This window comes from Pan paniscus, chromosome 2 (assembly GCF_029289425.2).
Source record: "Pan paniscus chromosome 2, NHGRI_mPanPan1-v2.0_pri, whole genome shotgun sequence".
NCBI lineage: Eukaryota > Metazoa > Chordata > Mammalia > Primates > Hominidae > Pan > Pan paniscus.
The window spans coordinates 111,887,890-111,906,161 of NC_085926.1; the positions used below are offsets into that span (position 1 = coordinate 111,887,890).

General features: G+C 37.8%; 1 protein-coding gene across 2 annotated transcripts in view; it reads left to right on the top strand.

The window, feature by feature from the left end:
• The window catches only part of GRAMD1C (GRAM domain containing 1C), a 108,170-nt gene that overhangs the window by 56,670 nt on the left and 33,228 nt on the right, over nt 1-18,272 (top strand). The window contains exons 7-9 of one of the 2 annotated variants that reach the window (XM_003825114.5): nt 5,315-5,430; nt 8,430-8,562; nt 13,244-13,406. In XM_003825114.5, the coding sequence (XP_003825162.2) occupies nt 5,315-5,430; nt 8,430-8,562; nt 13,244-13,406 (412 nt within the window). The remainder of the gene's footprint in view (nt 1-5,314; nt 5,431-8,429; nt 8,563-13,243; nt 13,407-18,272) is intronic. The other variant, XM_034957113.3, reaches the window with a different exon arrangement.

The following is an 18,272-nucleotide window of genomic DNA, read 5'->3' on the forward strand; positions in this document are numbered from 1 at the left end:
TTTTCCCTTGGTCAGTGAGCCGCTGCACCGCCTTCTACCCAGTCACCCAAGTCAGAAACCTAGATGTATCCTTTTTCTTGCCTCTTTGCCAGCCAGCCGTGTCTAGTTGGTCACCAAGGTCATCATCATTTCTAGCTTGAACCATTACCAATGTCTTCTTATCTCTTTTTAACACCTGATCTGTCTTTGAGGTTGATGTCAAATAGTAGTGTTTTAAAATCATGTCTTTTAAAATCATAATTCTGAACTTGTTACTTTTCTATATGAAACCACTGGGTGGCTTTTGATATTTCGACAATGTAAAGTCCATATTCTTTGGCATGGCATACAAGGCTCTTCATGACCTGGCTGCTTCCTCCTTCTCCACTGTATCTCCTCTCGCTGCCTCACTCTCATGATACACACATGCTCAAATGATGGGGAACTGGTTTGGCAAGCTGCATCATTCCTCTGGATGCTTGCATTTGACATACATGTGCTCATCCTGTGCTCATCTTACTTGACCTTTCGGCAGCGTTTGATACCACTGTATACTCCCTCTATTTTGAAATACTTTCTTCCCTTGCCTTTCATGACATTCTTTCTGGAATCTTCTCTTACCTTTCTGGTATTTCCCTGAATCTTTTTTTGCAGGCCACTCCTCTATTTTCTCTTTGTGTGTTGGGCTTTCTTGGGGTTCAGTTTTAGGTTCTGTTTTTCCCTCTGAAGCCTACTAAATTTAGCTCTGCCCTACATAGCAGTGGTTTGGTATAAGGATTTTTATATTTAGCAAAAATGTGTATAAATATCAGTTGTGGTACAGTTAATGTATATTTTCTCATAGCTATTTGTTCACCATCGTAAATATATTTAGTTACAATTTCAGTCAATGAGAACTACCATAATATGCTAAAAGCACTGCCTTTTAGACAGCGGAAGCTGCCCCCACAGTGGACTTTCTTCATTTGAATGAGTAGTATTTTCAGCATCACTCTACTCTATCTCATTCTGCCATTGTATAAAATGATGAGATTTTAGCATCCCTCAAAAGGTTGATCCATGGAGTTCATCATGTAGCCTTTGATCTGTTTACACGCATCACTAAATTAAATGGAATGACTAGGTAGAAATTAGGGCAAATTTTGCTTCTTTATTTAGAAGAAAAATTTTCTTCTGAGAAATAAATAGGAATTAATAGATGAAACTGTACTGTCTATTATAGTCCAGATCACTGCCAGGGAATTATTCTAAATACACCAAAGTCAGAAATATTTTTAAAGAAAAGAATTATTGAGTAATCAAAATGTTGCCTTAAACCTTTCAGTGATGAGAGATGTGCCGGGTGCTTAGTAGAATTGTTCCACCTGAACATCTGGCTCTTCCTGCTATTTCCTTACGTTACATTTACAGCACTCAGAGATAGAATCTTTGGTTGTTGTAAAGGATTAATGCAAGAGGCTGATAGGAATACTACATCAGTACTGGAGAAGTAGTATATGAAGAAGTAATCATGACATTTCCAGAATTGCATAGAAATTACTAGCATGGAGAAGAAAAATTAACCTGTAATATAGTTAATTTTAAAGATGAGATTAAAATAATATTGCAGTAGCTGTTTTATATCAATTTAGCATAAGCAAGATATTTTTACTTTCATTTTGTTTTTTCTAATCTGTGCGTAGAACAGAGAAAATTAGGAACTGTCCCTTTAATAAAACCTGTTTACCTATCTTCTTCTTGTAGGAGTGGCTTAGGAACCTGTAGAGTGAGGTATAACTTCCAATTCTGCATTCTGACCTGCAACCTTGGAAAGAGTGCTGGTACTACAACCAGGAAGTGACAGATAATGTGCTTTAAACTACATTAGAAAAGCTTCTCATAGCAAAATTGAGAGATTGAAGCAGTGATTATTTTTACATAGTTGTCATTAAATATTTGGAGCTCTGCTGTGCATAGAGACGGCAACATACTTAGAATACACAGCTTTCTGGGCCAGAAATTGATCTTCTGACTTTTGAGCCTTATCTGATTACTGCTTGGTTCATCTTTATTTTGTTAAACTACTCTGTAGGCTGAAAGGGAGAGACTCTCCTTGGTTTGCAGGTGGGTGGTCAGCTTGTGTTTAAAATTTAGGTTGTTTTGAAGACTACTAAGGTAGATTGTTTTTGCTGCTGATTATTGAAAGAATTATGAATATCAGGCTGGGCATATGTTTGAATGTTTGAATGTTCAACATGGCTGTAAATAGCCACATTTTTATGAAAACTGGACAACTTTGTAGAAAACGTCATTTTTAACAAATTGGCAAATCTACAAGATGGTGAATTACATGAGTTATATTTTATTTTCCATTAACCTGTTATATATATTAAATTACTAGCTTGAAAAGTATATTGCGATTACCCTGCTATTAACTTCCTGCTAGTATTTAATACAATATTTAAAACATTTATGTAGTCAAATAAAATTACATTTTTGTTGTTAGTATTTTACTAATAAGTTTCATTTCTTTTGCTGTTAGGAAGCTGCCTGAGTATTCATCATTGGTTTATCTTTTTGCTTTAGTCTGCCTTTGGAATCGTTTGATATCTATTATTTAAGAAAAGTTTTTATAAAAGATTAATCTTACACAAGTATATTGAAATATTGCTTGCTTCTCATTATAAAGTTAACCATCCTAGTAAGACACTAAAATATTTCAAAGATAATTTCTTTGGAAGAATGAGTTAATTAGTAGTGTGAGTTATTATTGTGAAAAAAAGTTCACAACAAATGACTCATTTGGAGTGGAAGTCAGAAAATAAATGTGTATGTTCCTTTAATATCAAGGACAGTGGTTTCTTAATTTTCTCTACCATTAATGGTCCTTTTTATGTTTTTTTCTATGGACACTGTGCTTCCAAAGACTCTGTCTACCAAATAAGGGGTATACATTAAATAATAAATATTAAAACATCACTACTTGTTACATGTATATTATTTCCAGTGAGAATTTATCAGCCTGTGTTATCCATTGTAGGTTAGTATAGTTCATCTCAAAACAGAAGCTTGCCATTTCACTTAACTTGAATAGCTTTATTTTAGATAATTGGATATTTTTGACTTTTTGAAATATTATCTGATAATATCTGATGATAATATCTGAATTTTCATCATCTGCTCTTGTGGAATCCTGGTAATCTGGGCACAGCAGATTGGGAACTAGTGGTCTAAAGTGCAGACATTTTGTTCTTAATATCTTTGAAGGTCCATGAAATGTAATGAAGGTCATCTAGTATAACATAACAAACAAAGATGCCATAGTTACTAGACAGAGAAGAAAAAAGGAGGAAGAAAAAGGAAGTGGTATTTGTTGTAGGAAACACTGGGGAGGAATTCAAGGCATCTGTGTTTTGGCCCCATCAGGTCTATATTTATCTCTACTATTTCTCAGCTTAAAATTTTTATTTCAGTTAGGCTGATAGACTACTGACTTCAAAACAAATGTTACTTATGTTCATGTATTTATTCTGTATTTTTAGTTGGTTTCTGTCTCTTCAACTTTTCCCATTTCTCCATTTCCCCATATTCTTCCTTTATCTCAGCTGAAAACACTTCTTCAATGTGAAGCTTTTCTGATCACACTAATCCACAGTCCTATTTCCTTCCTTTAGACTTTCATATCATGTTGACTCTACCAGTACTTTAGTGCATGATCATATTATATCTTGTCATATAACTTAAGAACATCCCATGTCTCTACAACTATATTAAAAGTTGTTTGAGGGCCAGGAGCTTAACTTCTACATTATGTTTTTATGTTTATTCTCCTTAGCATCTAGTGCAGTAACGCACATTTGTTAGGTACTAAATAAATATCTGTTGAATGAATGAGAAAGATTATCTTACTAACAATTGCTTCAAGTGTTATGCTACTTCCTTACACCTTGCTTAAGCAGGTAATTAACTATCTGTAATGTTTTTAGACATCAGACCATTGGCTATCATAATATTGTTATTTAATTTTATTTTTCAACTGGAGGCCATTATCCTAAATCATAATAATACTGTTTTTGTTTTGCTAGGTAATGTGTGAGTTTGTTGTATTTGATGATTTCAAAATTTGATAATTTCTGCCTACAAAGAACAAGCTGGACTTTATTAAAGATAAATTGAAGGAAAAATTCTAAAGTGCAGACTCTTGCATTTTATATATTAGGAAAATATAGTTTAAAATTTATTGATATATAAGATTTTTAAAGTGGTTAAAATATTCAGATACATTATGGATTAAGAGGACAGGTTCTAAGCTGACAGGGCTGAACGGTGATTCAGTGGTCATGGTAGACTGGTTAGATTGCAGAACTAAACTGAAGATCAGAGGCTAGGCACCATGTCTCACGCCTATAATATCAGCATTTTGGGAGGCTGAGGAGGGTGGATCACTTGAGGTCAGGAGTTCCAGACCAGCCTGGCCAACATGGTGAAACCCCATCTCTACTAAAAATACAAAAATTAGCCGGGTGTGGTGGTGCACACCTGCAATCCCAGCCACTCAGGAGGCTGAGGTAGGAGAATCGCTTGAACGTGGAAGGTGAAGGTTGCAGTGAGCTGAGATTGCACCACTGCACTCCAGCCTGGGTGGCACAGTGAGACTCCATCTCAAAAACAAGCACACAAACTGCAGATCAGTAATTACCAGAAAGTATGAACAAATTATTATTATTATTATCATTATTATTATTATTATTATTATTATTTTGAGATGGAGTCTCGCTCTGTCACCCAGGCTGGAGTGCAGTGGCGCAATCTTGGCTCACTGCAACCTCCGCCTCCTGGGTTCAATCGATTCTCCTGCCTCAGCCTCCCGAATAGCTGGGACTATAGGTGTGTGCCACCATGCCCAGCCAATTTTTGTATTTTTTTTTTTTTTAGTGGAGACCAGGTTTCACCATGTTGGCCAGGATGGTCTCGATCTCTTGACCTCGTGATCTGCCTGCCTCAGCCTCCCAAAGTGCTGGGATTACAGGCGTGAGCCACCGTGCCTGGCCTGAACAAATTATTTTACAGAAAGAAAATTTAAAACATTTTTAACCTCCCATTTACAGTAGTTATTATAATATGTACTTTAAAATCATTTTATCTATTCCTTTTATGAACTCTGTCAGATAGCTTTTATTAACCCATTTTTATAGATATGGAAAATGGAGGTACAGAAAGGTCAAATAACTACCAAAGCCCCGTATCTAGTCTTTGCACAACAGGTCATTTTTGACTTCAAAACTCATGTTTTGAATCACTGTGATATTATATTTTATATTTTCCAATGCTCAGTGTAATTTTTCTGTCATTTTAGAGCCTGACTAGACAGGAATTCTGGCAACTGCTCCAGCAGAACTATGGCACTGAGCTAGGTTTAAATGCTGAGGAGATGGAAAACTTGTCACTGTCGATTGAGGATGTGCAGCCAAGGTACAGCAAAATGTTTTGAAATGTCAAAGTTTATCAATTATTAATCAAAGCAGAATTATTTTACATTCGACTAATTCTGAATTTCTAGTAATTTATCTTTGGCTGCCATTTGCCCCTTTGTTCTCTGTGGTGGAATGGGGTGAAAGGTGGGGACAGAGAATAGTTTGCTAAATAGGTAAGCACATATGAGATATATAAGGAAATGTTGGCTATGTCACTTAGGGTAGACTTAAAGTCTGGTTTTAGTAAGCCTGTTTATTAAGGATCTGGAGAAGTACCTAGTGAAATCTCTGAGTTTATAGATGACAGTAAAGTAAATTATATGGTAGGTGTTTTGAAGGATACAATAATATGATTTTTCCTCAGGAATTCCCTAACATAGTGCTTAGCATGTGGTTGGCACTCCATAAATATTGAATACATTAATGGAAGGAGCATATAGCCTACCGTGGAATGCAAATAATTGTAATACAAGGTCGATAATGGTAAGAGTCATAACAGAGTAACAGATAATGTGATAAAGAAATTAAGAGTACAGAGAGACTATTCTTGACTGATGAGGATTCATTTAGAAGAGTGGACATTTTTATTAACCTCTACAAGTAAAAGTGCATTATGTCCAGTGGAAATTGAGGCTGTTAGCAATAAAAACAATTAAGGAGAATACATTAAAATTCTATAGCAAACATTATGCTGAGTGAAAAAAGCCAGTCACAAAAGGCCATATATTGTATGATTCCATGTATGTGAAATGGAGTCTAGAACTGGTAAGTTTATAGAGACAGAAAGTAAATGGTAGTTGCCAGGAGCTGATGGGAAGGGAGAATGGGGAGTGACTGCAAGTGGGGACAGCATTTCTTTGTTGGGGTGATGACAATGTTCTACAATTAGTTAGTGGTGATGGTTGCCCAACTCTGTAACCCACTGAATTGTACACTTTACATGAAGTGAATTTTGTGGTGTGTGGATTATATCTTAAAAGCTGTTATTTAGAAATTCTATAGCAAATCTTAAAATGGAAATATTTTGAAAGTCTCAAAGTATGTGCAGAAATTTTACTCATCTAGGTAATCTACTTATGCTGATCCAATTTATATCTTTTCAGCTTAGCATCAGTATTTTATAGGCTTTTTTACATGGTTGCACATGTATATTTTATTAGCTTTCTGTAAAGTTAAAAATTTCCATTGTATTGCTCTCCTTGAGAAGTTTAGTAGCCTCTTGCCGGCTCTGGATTTGGATAGAAAAGCAGTTACTCTAATGCAAAGAGCCTTGGATTATGGTAAACAGGATCTGGATCTTAGTTAGGGTCACCAAACAGCTGAGCAACCTCAGGCAAATCTTTTCATTTTTTTGATTCTCAGTTTGCTCGTCTAAGAAATGAGGCAGCTGAACTAGATTATCTTTAATGTCCTTGCCAACTTGAAAAGTTTCTAGTCTTCGAGGAAAGAAAGAATATTTTTGACTAGCTGCTGTTTTCTTCTGGCGATTGAATGCTTTCTTTTTTTTTTTTTTTTTTTTTTGAGACTGAGTTTCACTCTGTCACCCAGGCTGGAGCACAGTGGTGCGATCTTGGCTCACTGCAACCTCCGCCTCCTGGGTTCAAGCGATTCTCCTGCCTCAGCCTCCCAAGTAGCTGGGATTACGGTGCCCATCACCACGCCTGGCTACTTTTTGTATTTTCAGTAGAGATTTTGCCATGTTGATGAGGCTGGTCTTGAACTCCTGATCTTAAGTGATCCACCCTGCCTCGGCCTCCCAAAGTGCTGGGATTACAGGTGTCAGCCACTGCACCTGGCCTGAATGCTTTCTTTTTTTCTTTTCTTTCTTTTTTTTTTTTGGAGATGGAGTCTCACTCTGTCACCAGGCTGGAGTGCAGTGGCATGATCTTGGCTCACTGCAACCTCTGCCTCCGGGTTCAAGCGAGTCTTCTGCCTCAGCCTCCCAAGTAGCTGAGACTTCAGGTGCGTGCCACCACGCCCAGCTAATTTTTGCATTTTTTTTTTTTTTTTTTAGTAGAGACGGCATTTCACCATGTTGGCCAGGATGGTCTCGATCTCTTGACCTCATGATCAGCTCACCTCAGCCTCCCAAAGTGTTAGGATTACAGGCGTGAGCCATCATGCCCGGTCGGCCTGAATGCTTTGTAAGAAAGTGTGTGGCAGGATCCTCATTCTCTCTTGTACTTCTTTTCCTGTTCTTCAGTCTCTGAAAGAAGCATATCTGTTTCAAACCTTTATTTCCTCGGTTCTTCCATCTTCTTCCTCTTTATTTGCAATCTCTCCTCCCTTCTTCCTCCTCCTTTCCTCTCTGTTTTTCCACATCTCACCTCCATCCTGTTGAGCACTGGAAATTAGATCAGTTGTGCTCCCGTTGTATTTAATAGGTTTTCCTTTCTTTTTGCTCCTTGAGAAAGGGAAAGCAGATCCCAGGACATTTATTATAGTCTTGGCCATATGATCATTTGATAGCTGTTTCTTAAACCTTGTTCTTAGGGCTGGGAAGAGTGAGGAGGCAGGAGTGGCCAATGGGCTTAGGCTCAGACATCTTGAGCGTCCACTTCTGGGAGGGCTTCGCCATTTCAGCTGAGACTGAGTCAGAAGGAAGGAGATATAAAACTGCCTTCTTGTGCGGTCTAGTATCTAACTCAAACATCTACTCTGTACCTGTCCAAGCTTTGTGGTTGTACACAAATGAAATTTAAAGGAGCAATTTTCATTTGATTAGTTACTGTTACGGCCATTTGTACTTTGTTAACTTTTTAATGTTTTTGAGATTTATAGAATCTCATGTGAGTGTATCTTGTTTTCAGAAATGATATCAACTTGCATGTAATTTAAGAAGATAGCCTTGTTATAAGTAAACATTTATTTGCTATATTACAGTAGTCCATTTATTATCAAACTGTTTTATCATAGGAAATGACCTCAGTGAGGAGACCAAATCATTTATTTGTGTGGAGGTGACCTTATATTTCTATGATGATGTGTTTCTTACAGAAGTCCAGGAAGAAGCAGCTTGGATGACTCTGGGGAGAGAGATGAAAAATTATCCAAGTCAATCAGTTTTACCAGTGAATCAATTAGTCGGGTTTCAGAAACAGAGTCATTCGATGGAAATTCATCAAAAGGAGTTAGTATATGATATCCCTTTTAAAATATATCTGGTACTGTCATGTCCTAATCAGAATACAAGATAAATAAGGATACAGTATACAAAATGTTAAAAATAAGATATCAGGCTCCTACCTTATTTTAGGAAAAAAGTTTAAAGTCTGTTAGTAGCAGAGATTATGTGGGAAAATATGTGGTTTTGTTCAGAGCTATATAAAAAGCAGAGCTACCGAGCAGTTTTACCTGGGCATCAGTCTGTAGGGGGATAAATATCATTAAAAGAATAATAAGATGGAGAAATTTGTAAGTAGCAGAATTTTCCCCAGGATAAGTACTGTGTGTGCTGGAAAGAATCTGTTTTTTTTTTTTTCTTTCTTTCTTTCACAGAAGGGAACAGCATGGAGAAAGAATCTGTTTTGAAGGGAGAGATGAGCCCCTGAGCAGCATGCTTGAGTAACAATAGCTGCTTTTTAAGCTTTTTAAGCAGGCAGGTCCAGTTAACTACTAGGCATTATACTCAATTACTTAGTTTCTTCCTTTATTTTCTCAAGTATCATTGTAAGCACATCAGTTTTTTGTTTTTAGTTTTTTGGGTTTTTTGAGATGAGTCTCGCCCTGTTGCCCAGGCTGGAGTGCAATGGCATGATCTGGGCTCACTGCAACCTCTGCCCCCTGGGTTCAAACAATTCTCCTGCCTCAGCCTCCCAAGTAGCTCAGATTACAGGCACGTGCCACCACGCCTGGGTAATTTTTTGTATCTTTAGTAGAGATGGGGTTTCATCATGTTGGCTAGGCTGGTCTTGAACCCCTGACCTCATGATCCACCTGCCTTGGCCTCTCAAAGTGCTGGGATCACAGGCATGAGCCACCATGCCCGGCCAACACTTCAGTTTTTTATTCCAATGTGCTTCAATCACTTGCAGTCATTATTTGATTCTCAGTTTGCTCCCTCTGCCAGTGGGAGCCCCTTCAATTTGGTTCCTTTGGCCTTTTGAAATGACCAGTATCTTTAATGATGTCTTTTCTTTCTGGCACAACAATATCTTCTAAGCACATTTTGTACGTTTTCTGCCCCAGACCGTTTTCTTAATGAGCCATAGATTTTCTTAGTGAAGAATGGTATTTAGAGACCATATTCTGAGTACTAGGAGTGCTCCTACTGCAGAGCTTTTGTTCTGCTCATTGGGATGCAAGTTTGGGGGCAGAGCTGAATTCCTTTATTTAGAGCAGGGCTTTGGCTTCAAATCTTATATCTTCCACTTGCTAACTGTATAAGTTAATTACTTAACCTTTTCTTTTCTCAACTGTAAAGTGAGGATTATACTTTATAAGGTCTTTTTTAATAAGAGTTAAATGAATTAGTATATATGAAAATGTAGTCATGCTCTGTATAATGTTTTGGTCAGTGATGGACTGCATATGTGGTGGTGGTCTCATAACTTTTTTTTTTTTTTTGATACAGAGTTTTGCTCTTGTTGCCCAGGCTAGAGTGCAGTGGTGTGATCTCAGCTCGCTGCAGCCTCCGCCTCCTGGGTTCAAGCAATTCTCCTGGCTCAGCCTCCTGAGTAGCTGGGACTACAGGCATCCGCCACTATGCCTGGCTAATTTTTAATATTTTTAGTAGAGATGGGGTTTCCCCATGTTGGCCAGGCTGGTCTCGAACACCTAACCTCAGGTGATCCACCTGCCTGAGCCTCCCAAAGTGCTGGGATTACAAGTGTCAGCCACTGCGACCAGCCAGTCCCATAACATTTTAAGGGAGCTGAAAAATTCCTTTGCCTAGTCAGGTACCATCATAACATGGAAATGCAATACGTTGCTCACATGTTTGTGGTGATGCTGGTGTAAACAAACCTGTGCTGCCAGGCCTATAAAGGTATAGCACAAACAATTATAGAAGTACAGAATACTTGATAATAAAATAATCAATCATTATTTTAGAGTATACTCTTTCTACTTCTATATACAAAAAAAGTTAACTTTGAAACAGCCTCAGCCAGGTCCTTCAGGCGGAATTCCAGAAGAAAATATTGTTATCGTAGGAGATGACAGCTCCATGCATGTTATTCTCCCTGAAGACCTTCTAGTCATACAAAATGTGAAGGTGGAAGCAGTGATATTCATGATCCTGATCCTGTGTAGGCCTAGGCTAATGTGTGTGTTTGTGTCTTAATTTTTAACAAAAAGGTTTAAAAATAACAAAATAAGAAAAAATTAAAAATAGAAAAAAGCTTTTAGAATAAGTATATAAAGAAAGAAAATATTTTTGTACAGCTGTCCAATGTGTTTGTGGTCTAACCTAAGTATTTTTACAAGAGTCAAAAAGTTTTAAAAAAAAGTTCATAAAATAAAAATGTTACAGTAAGCTAAGCTTAATTTATTATTGAAAAAACAATTTTTTTTTTGTAAATCTATTGTAGCCTAAGTGTACGATGTTTATAAAGTCTGCAGTAGTGTTCAGTAATGTCCCAGGCCTTCACATTCACTCACTACTCACTCACTGACTCACCCAGAACAACAGAACTCAGTCCTGTAAGCTCCATTCATGGTATAAACAGGTGTACCATTTTCTAAATCTTTTGTACCATGTTTTTACTGTACTTTTGCTATGTTTACATATGTTTAGATACACAAGTACTTCCCACTGTGTTATACTGCCTACAGTATTCAGTAGAGTAACATGCTGTCCAGGTTTATAGACCAGGAGCAATAAGCTATACCATATAATCCGGGTGTGTAGTAAGCTATACCATCTAAATTTGTTAAGTACACTCTATGACGTTGGCACAACAATAAAATCACCTAATGATACATTTCTCATAATGTATCCCTGTCATCAAAGCAATGTATGACTGTACTTAGAATAGTTCCTAGCACACATTAAGTATCCAATAACCATAAGCTGTTATAATTGAAGGTGAATCTGCCTGTGATCAGTAATGATCCTTTTCCACCCTCCCCCAAGAACTTCCAGTATCTCCTCTGAGTAAATGTTGGGAAAACATTGAATGAAAATATATTTATGTGGAAGGCCAGCATGTTATCAACTTGTTTTTACCAGTCATGCATCTACCTTAGCCTGGTTTTGTGTTTTGGGTTTCTTGCAAAACTTATTCATCTAGAGACCCTTAGTGACTTACTACTGGTGCAAGGGAAGTGAATAACTTAATGCTTTAAGATCGATCATACATTCATTGGTGTTCAGTATAGATGTTTTCAGGTTATAGAATACAAGCAGTATAGAAGTTTAGCCCTTTTTTTTTCTGTTTGCATTCAAGAGCCATATGATGAGATTCTCAGATATCTACAAGCATCGTATGTCACTTGCTTCGCCTCATTTTCACTTCTAACAAAGTTGGAAATAACAAAAAGTCAAAAATAACTTTTTTCCAAGAAAATATGTTTTTTAAGTTATAGAATTAATACTCTTTGTAAAACTTCATGAAATACAGTAGAGTATACAAAGAAATAAAAGCCATCCAGATACCAACCACTGAAAGATAGTGACTCTTACTTTTCCTATAAATATCTATCTGTATTCTTTATAGTAGGAAATAGAACTTAATTTGCAACAAGAGGAGAAGTGTAAGTGTGGAGCTGTAGAGAAATGTACTCTACTTAGCATCTGTTAAGGGGTCCCTGGTTTAGCTAAATAGGCATGTTGCTTTGTGGTGTGGAACTCCCAAATAAATCAAGTTTTGATTTTAGCAATAATCTCTGCATGAAGAATCAATCTTCTGACCAGGGCAATATAATCCTTTAATAAATTGTGTCCTCGGTCCCAGTTGTTATTCTGCTATCTGGGTGGCCAGTGGAAACCTGTATCCTCCCTGGAGCTGATTCTGCTACTTAGTGCTTCTCAAGGATCTCATGGGACAGGAAGTAAAGTGCTCTCTTTCATCTGTGTACCTACAGAGAATGCAAGAAAATATTCTGCTGTATAGTTTATATAGACTTTTTGTACTATTCCACTAAGTCTGATTATAATACAGTACTATTTTACTTGAATACTAACATAGCAATAGCATCATACTTTAATGCCTAACATTAAATGTATTGTAGAGATGACATCATCTTTATTAAACCATCTCAGAAAGTATAGATAGCATCATATATTAAATACATTTTAATGCCTAATCTCTTAGTCCCTTTGCAGCAAAGCCAATTGTGTTTTTATGAGTTTGCTATGCAATTAATTTGTTTTAATCTTCTCTCTCCCACTGTACTCATATGTGACTTTTATCTCTCCATTTTCTTTCCATTTCCCTGTTAGGTCTTGAGAGATGGGTGAGTTTTCTTCCTTGAGATGATGGGGCAGGCACTGGCTGGGGAAGCTAACTGGGTTTGGTTCTTCTCCCTTGTCTACCCCAAAGAATGGATTGTTCTATTATTTTTGTCCTTTGTCCCCTTTCCCTTCTCCATAAGTGATTTACATGATCTGTGAAGCTCTTTTATATGATGTTTTTCATAAACTTGTTTATTATTGTGTAGGATGACTTTAGAATGGTATATATTATTTATTCATATTTTATGGACCGACATTTAATAGCATTGGAAATGTGATGCAAGTATAACAGACAAAATGCTGTAAATATTCTTCAAAGCGCAATATTTCGAAGTATCTTTAATATTAAAGTTCTCACTGCAAAATCTAAGCTAAATCGGTGTTTTATTTTGAAACTGGATTGTTTACCTTTTAGGGATTAGGCAAAGAGGAGTCCCAAAATGAGAAACAGACCAAAAAGAGTCTCTTACCAACTTTGGAAAAGAAGTTAACTAGAGTGCCATCAAAGTCACTGGACTTGAATAAAAATGAATATCTTTCTCTGGACAAAAGCAGCACTTCAGATTCTGTTGATGAAGGTAAATAATTTCTTATAAATTTTATTAAATTTCAGTTATGTCTTTTTATGTTTATCTTTGTAATAGGGGTGTGCAGATTGAGAATTTAGTTTTATTAGACACAGTCTCACCCTATAAAGAACCAAAAAAAGAATGGGAGCTTATAGAAAATAGGAGAAAGAGGCTGTTAAATCTAACGTATCCCGCTGTCTTCAGAAGCCTGGAATCTGAAAAGCTTCTTTGCATTTAGCTTCTAAATGTGGTGTTAATAAAAACCTGTATGCCCATTCTATATACCAGGCAGTGTAATATGCTCACACATCATAGGTAGAGTGACATATTATTTCATTTAGGCTATCCCTCATTTTCCTGGTAGGGAAAATAAGACCTACAGGAGCTAAATCTAAAATCACGCAGCTAGTTAACTGCAGAACTTGAGTTAATGACCAGGTGTCTCTGTCCAGTTTTCTTTTTACTTCACTTCAATACTGCCCAAGTTATTTTCTCTTTTCCTCCTTTTAAAAAAAGACACCTTAGCAAGGTTTTTCTAAACTTGTTTTGTATATAATTATGAAAGCAAGTAGTTATGGCAGGGATGCATTCTCACATGAATATTAATTTAAATTATTGGGTAGCCTCCAAAAGGAAATAAAGAAGATTCTCAAAAATTCTGGAAAGGAAATCTTTCTCTCTGTAAATGATTTTTTAAAAAGTGTACTCATCAATGTTACTCAGAACAATACTCAAATTTCTTTGTGTGAAGATGCAAGCTTTTGACTGTGGTTATATTTTAGCATAATCGGATGAGTTTTTGAAAGCAAGAGCATGGAAAGTTCATCATAATTGCTCCTGACTTTTATTTGTTTTTACTGTAGTCAATTTCCATTTAATTTTTAAAATTTCCATTTGACTTTAATTCACTTTCAGAGGAACATTCTGTATTTGAAATTTATTACAAAGATAAATGATAATAATATTCCATATGGCATTAAAAAAAACTTATTTGGCTGGGCACAGTGGCTCACGCCTGTAATCCCAGCACTTTGGGAGGCTGAGGCGGGTGGATCACACGGTCAGGAGTTCAAGACCAGTCTGGTCAACGTAGTGAAACCCTGTCTCTACTAAAAATACAAAAAATTAGCCGGGTGTGGCGGTGTGTGCCTGTAATCCCAGCTACTCGGGAGGCTGAGGCAGGAGAATCTCATGAACCCGGGAGGCGGAGGTTGCAGTGAGCCTAGATCACGCCACTGCACTCCAGCCTGGGTGACAGTGTGAGACTCCATCTCAAAAAACAAAACAGAAAACTTACTTGGCTTTAGAGGGCCAGCAGAGATTAAGCTTAATCCTAATATGATGATAAAGAGAATCATGACCCAAAGGCCTTCTGAATTTCAAGAGTATTATATTCTAGATGTTTTTCACATTTTGTATTGTAATCCATTTTGTTTTGTATTGTAATCCATGTGTACATGGGGTCTAGAGTGGGCTCAACAAATAGCAGTCCTTCTTGACCACCCTGGTGGTAACAAAATTGGGAAAAAAATGAAGAGCAAGTCAGATACAGGCCAAAATATCACCTTTTATACTAATAGTAACAAAGTCAACGGATGTGGGTATGTGTGAAAGATAAGTGGGCTGCTGATGGAGCTGAAGAATGAGGTGGACTTACCTATCAATCACAGGCAGTGTTCAACCTCCTCCCCCACTGGATGGACGATCCCCCCTGGAGGAGAACCAGCTTCTGTGGGCACCTAGATCCAGAGAGAAGGACAGAGGTGTGCCAAGCCTACCCAGCATACTCCTTCCACATTTACTAACTGTATTAGTAGCTCAGGCTGCCATAACAAAATACTACAGATTGGGTAGCTTAAACAACAGAAATTTATTTCATATAATTCTGGAGGATAGAAACCCCAGATCAAGGTTTGGCAGAGTTGGTTTCTGGTGAGGGCTCTCTTCCTGGCTTGCCACTTTCTCACTGTGTCTGCTCATAGCCTTTCCTCAGCACATGCTCATGGATAGAGGAGCAAAGTGTGAGGGAGGAGCAGAGCAGGGAACAACAGAGAGAGACACACACACACATACGCACACGAGAGAGAGAGAGAGAGCATACGTGAGCAAACTCTCTGGTATTTTTTTTTTTCTTTTTGAGACAGAGTCTGGCTCCGTCGCCCAGGATGGAGTGCAGTGGTGTGATCTTGGCTCACTACAATCTCTGCCTCCCGGGTTCAAGCGATTCTTATGTCTCAGCCTCTGGAACACCTGGAGTAGCTGGGATTACAAACATGCACCACCACGCCCAGCTAATTTTTTGTAATTTTAGTAAACAGGGGGTTTCCTCATGTTGGCCAGGGTGGTCTTGAACTCCTGGCTTCAACTGATCCTTTAGACTCGGCCTCCCAGAGTGTCTGGTGTCTATTCTTATAAGGACACTAATTCTACCAGATCTGGGACCCACCTTATTTAACTTAATTCTTTCTTTCCTTCCTTCCTTCCTTCTCCCTCCCTCCTTCCCTTCCCTTCTTCCTTTCTTTCCTTCTTTCTTTTCCTTTCTCTCTCTCTCTCTTTCTTTCCTTCCTTCCTTCTTTCTTTTCCTTCCTTCCTTTCTTTCTCTTTCTTTCTTCCTTTCTTTCTTTCTTCCTTTCCCTCCCTCCCTCCCTTCCTTCCTTCCTTCCTTCCTTCCTTTCCTTTTTTTCTTTCTTTCTTTCCTGATGGAGTCTTGCTCTGTCCCCCAGGCTAGAGTGCAGTAGCACGATCTTGGCTCACTGCAAGCTCCGCCTCCCGGGTTCACACCATTCTCCTGCCTCAGCCTTCCAAGTAGCTGGGACTACAGGTGCCCACCACCATGCCCAGCTAATTTTTTGTATTTTTAGTAGAGATGGGGTTTCACCATGTTAGCCAGGATGGTCTTGATCTCCTGACCTCGTGATCAGCCCGCCTCGGCCTCCCAAAGTGCTGGGACTACAGGCATGAGCCACCGCACCTGGCCAGTTAACTTAATTACTTTCTTTAGAGGCCCCATCTCCAAGTACAGCCACACCAGGAGTTAGGGCTTTAACAGAATAATTTGCAGCTACACGAACATTCAGTCCATACCAATAATCTACTTCCTATGGTTAGAGTGAGTTAAAGGGGTAGAGAGAGGCTGGGAATTACCCTAATTGGGCACCTTTAACTCGGAAGGGTTGAAGAAGAGACATCTCCACTGCATTGTATATAATACCCAGCACACAATAATATTGTGTTAGTCAATGTAAGCCCATTTCCCAACCATTTTATGTAGATGTAAGTTTACTATGTTAATGTGTTTTCCTTAATATAAAATTTAATTTTTTAAAACATATTTTAAAAACTTCCAAAACATAGATTATGTGTGTTATACTGCTTTTAGGTTTGAGAAAGATAAAAGATTTTGGTTTTTCTTGGTTGAGCACGGTGGCTCGTGCCCGTAATCCCAGTACTTGGAGAGGCCGAGGTGGGAGGATTGCTTGGGCCAGGAGTTTGAGACCAGTCTGGGCAAGACTTGTCTCTACAAAAAATAGAAAATTAGCTGGGCATGGTGGTGCATGCCTGTAGTCCTAGCTACGCAGGAGGCTGAAGCAGGTGCATCACTTGAGCCCCAGGAGATCAAGGCTGCAGTGAGCTATGATCGCACCATTGCACTCTAGCCTGGGCGACAAAAGAGCCAGATCCAGTCTCTTCAAAAAAAAAAAAAAAAAAAAAAAATTTAGTACTTTTTATGTTTCAGTTTTGAGGATAGATGTTATAGACACTATGATTGTGTTACTTTCTTGTAACCACCAACAGGAGAGAGAAAGGGAAAGAGAGAAAGAGAAAGCAAAAAATATAATAAAAGTAGTTGTTTAAAGGAAAATTTAGTACAAATTACTTGAGGCTTGTTGTTGTACTTATTAAGTAGGCATTTTAGGGACTCTTTTTCTTAAAATTGTAAGATCCCTGCCATTGAAGTCAGTGTAGTGGGAGACATTTGGAAAGATGAAGGGTAGCATAGAGACTGCTTTATTAGTGTCCTTACCATTCTTGCTTTAGTATGCAGCTGGGCATGGATTAGTCATATGCTGTTTACCTGAATTTAGGACTTTAGGAAGATCTACTCTGGCCCCCAGTGGCCAAATAGGTAAGTAGCACCAAAACCAGGATTTTTGTTTTCTCTTTCTCACCTGCTTCTTTTATAAGAATGATCCTTCCAAAGTAGTTTCAGCTGGATGTGGTGGCTCGCGCTTGTAATCCCAGCACTTTGGAAGGCTGAGCCAGGTGGGTCACCTGAGGTCAGGAGTTCGAGACCAGTCTGGCCAATGTGATGAAAGCCCATCTCTACTAAAAATACAAAAATTAGCTGGGTGTGGTGGCACACGCTTTTAATCCCAAGAGTGAGACTCTGTCTCCAAAAAAAAAAAAAAAAAAAAAAAAGAATCCTATAAAAGAAACATTATAAGTTGTATAAAGGATAACAATAAAACTGATAAAAATTGTACATATCTAGAAATAAAGAATAATAGTGTATAGAGTCATTATTGCACATGAGCTCTGATCACACTTTGCTCCTTGCAAAGGCTGTTTGACTTTATAGCAGTAAGAAGGTATATGTAACATTCAGACCTCTGTTTGGGGAGTTTTATTTAAAGTGTATGGCGATTTTTTTCTTATTAGATTATCGTTAGATAGCAAATCAAGTGCTCCTACTGGTTTCCCTAAGCACGTTCCAAAATCTTGGACTTGTCATATGTATTAAATAGGTAAAATAATGAATCTGTTTTTTTACTTTTTTAAAGTTGTGAAGTTATGAAGACGGTTGAAGTCAATGAACTGAAGTGACAATCGAAAAGGTCACAAAAAGTAAACCATCCCAGGAGATTGGGGATGTGT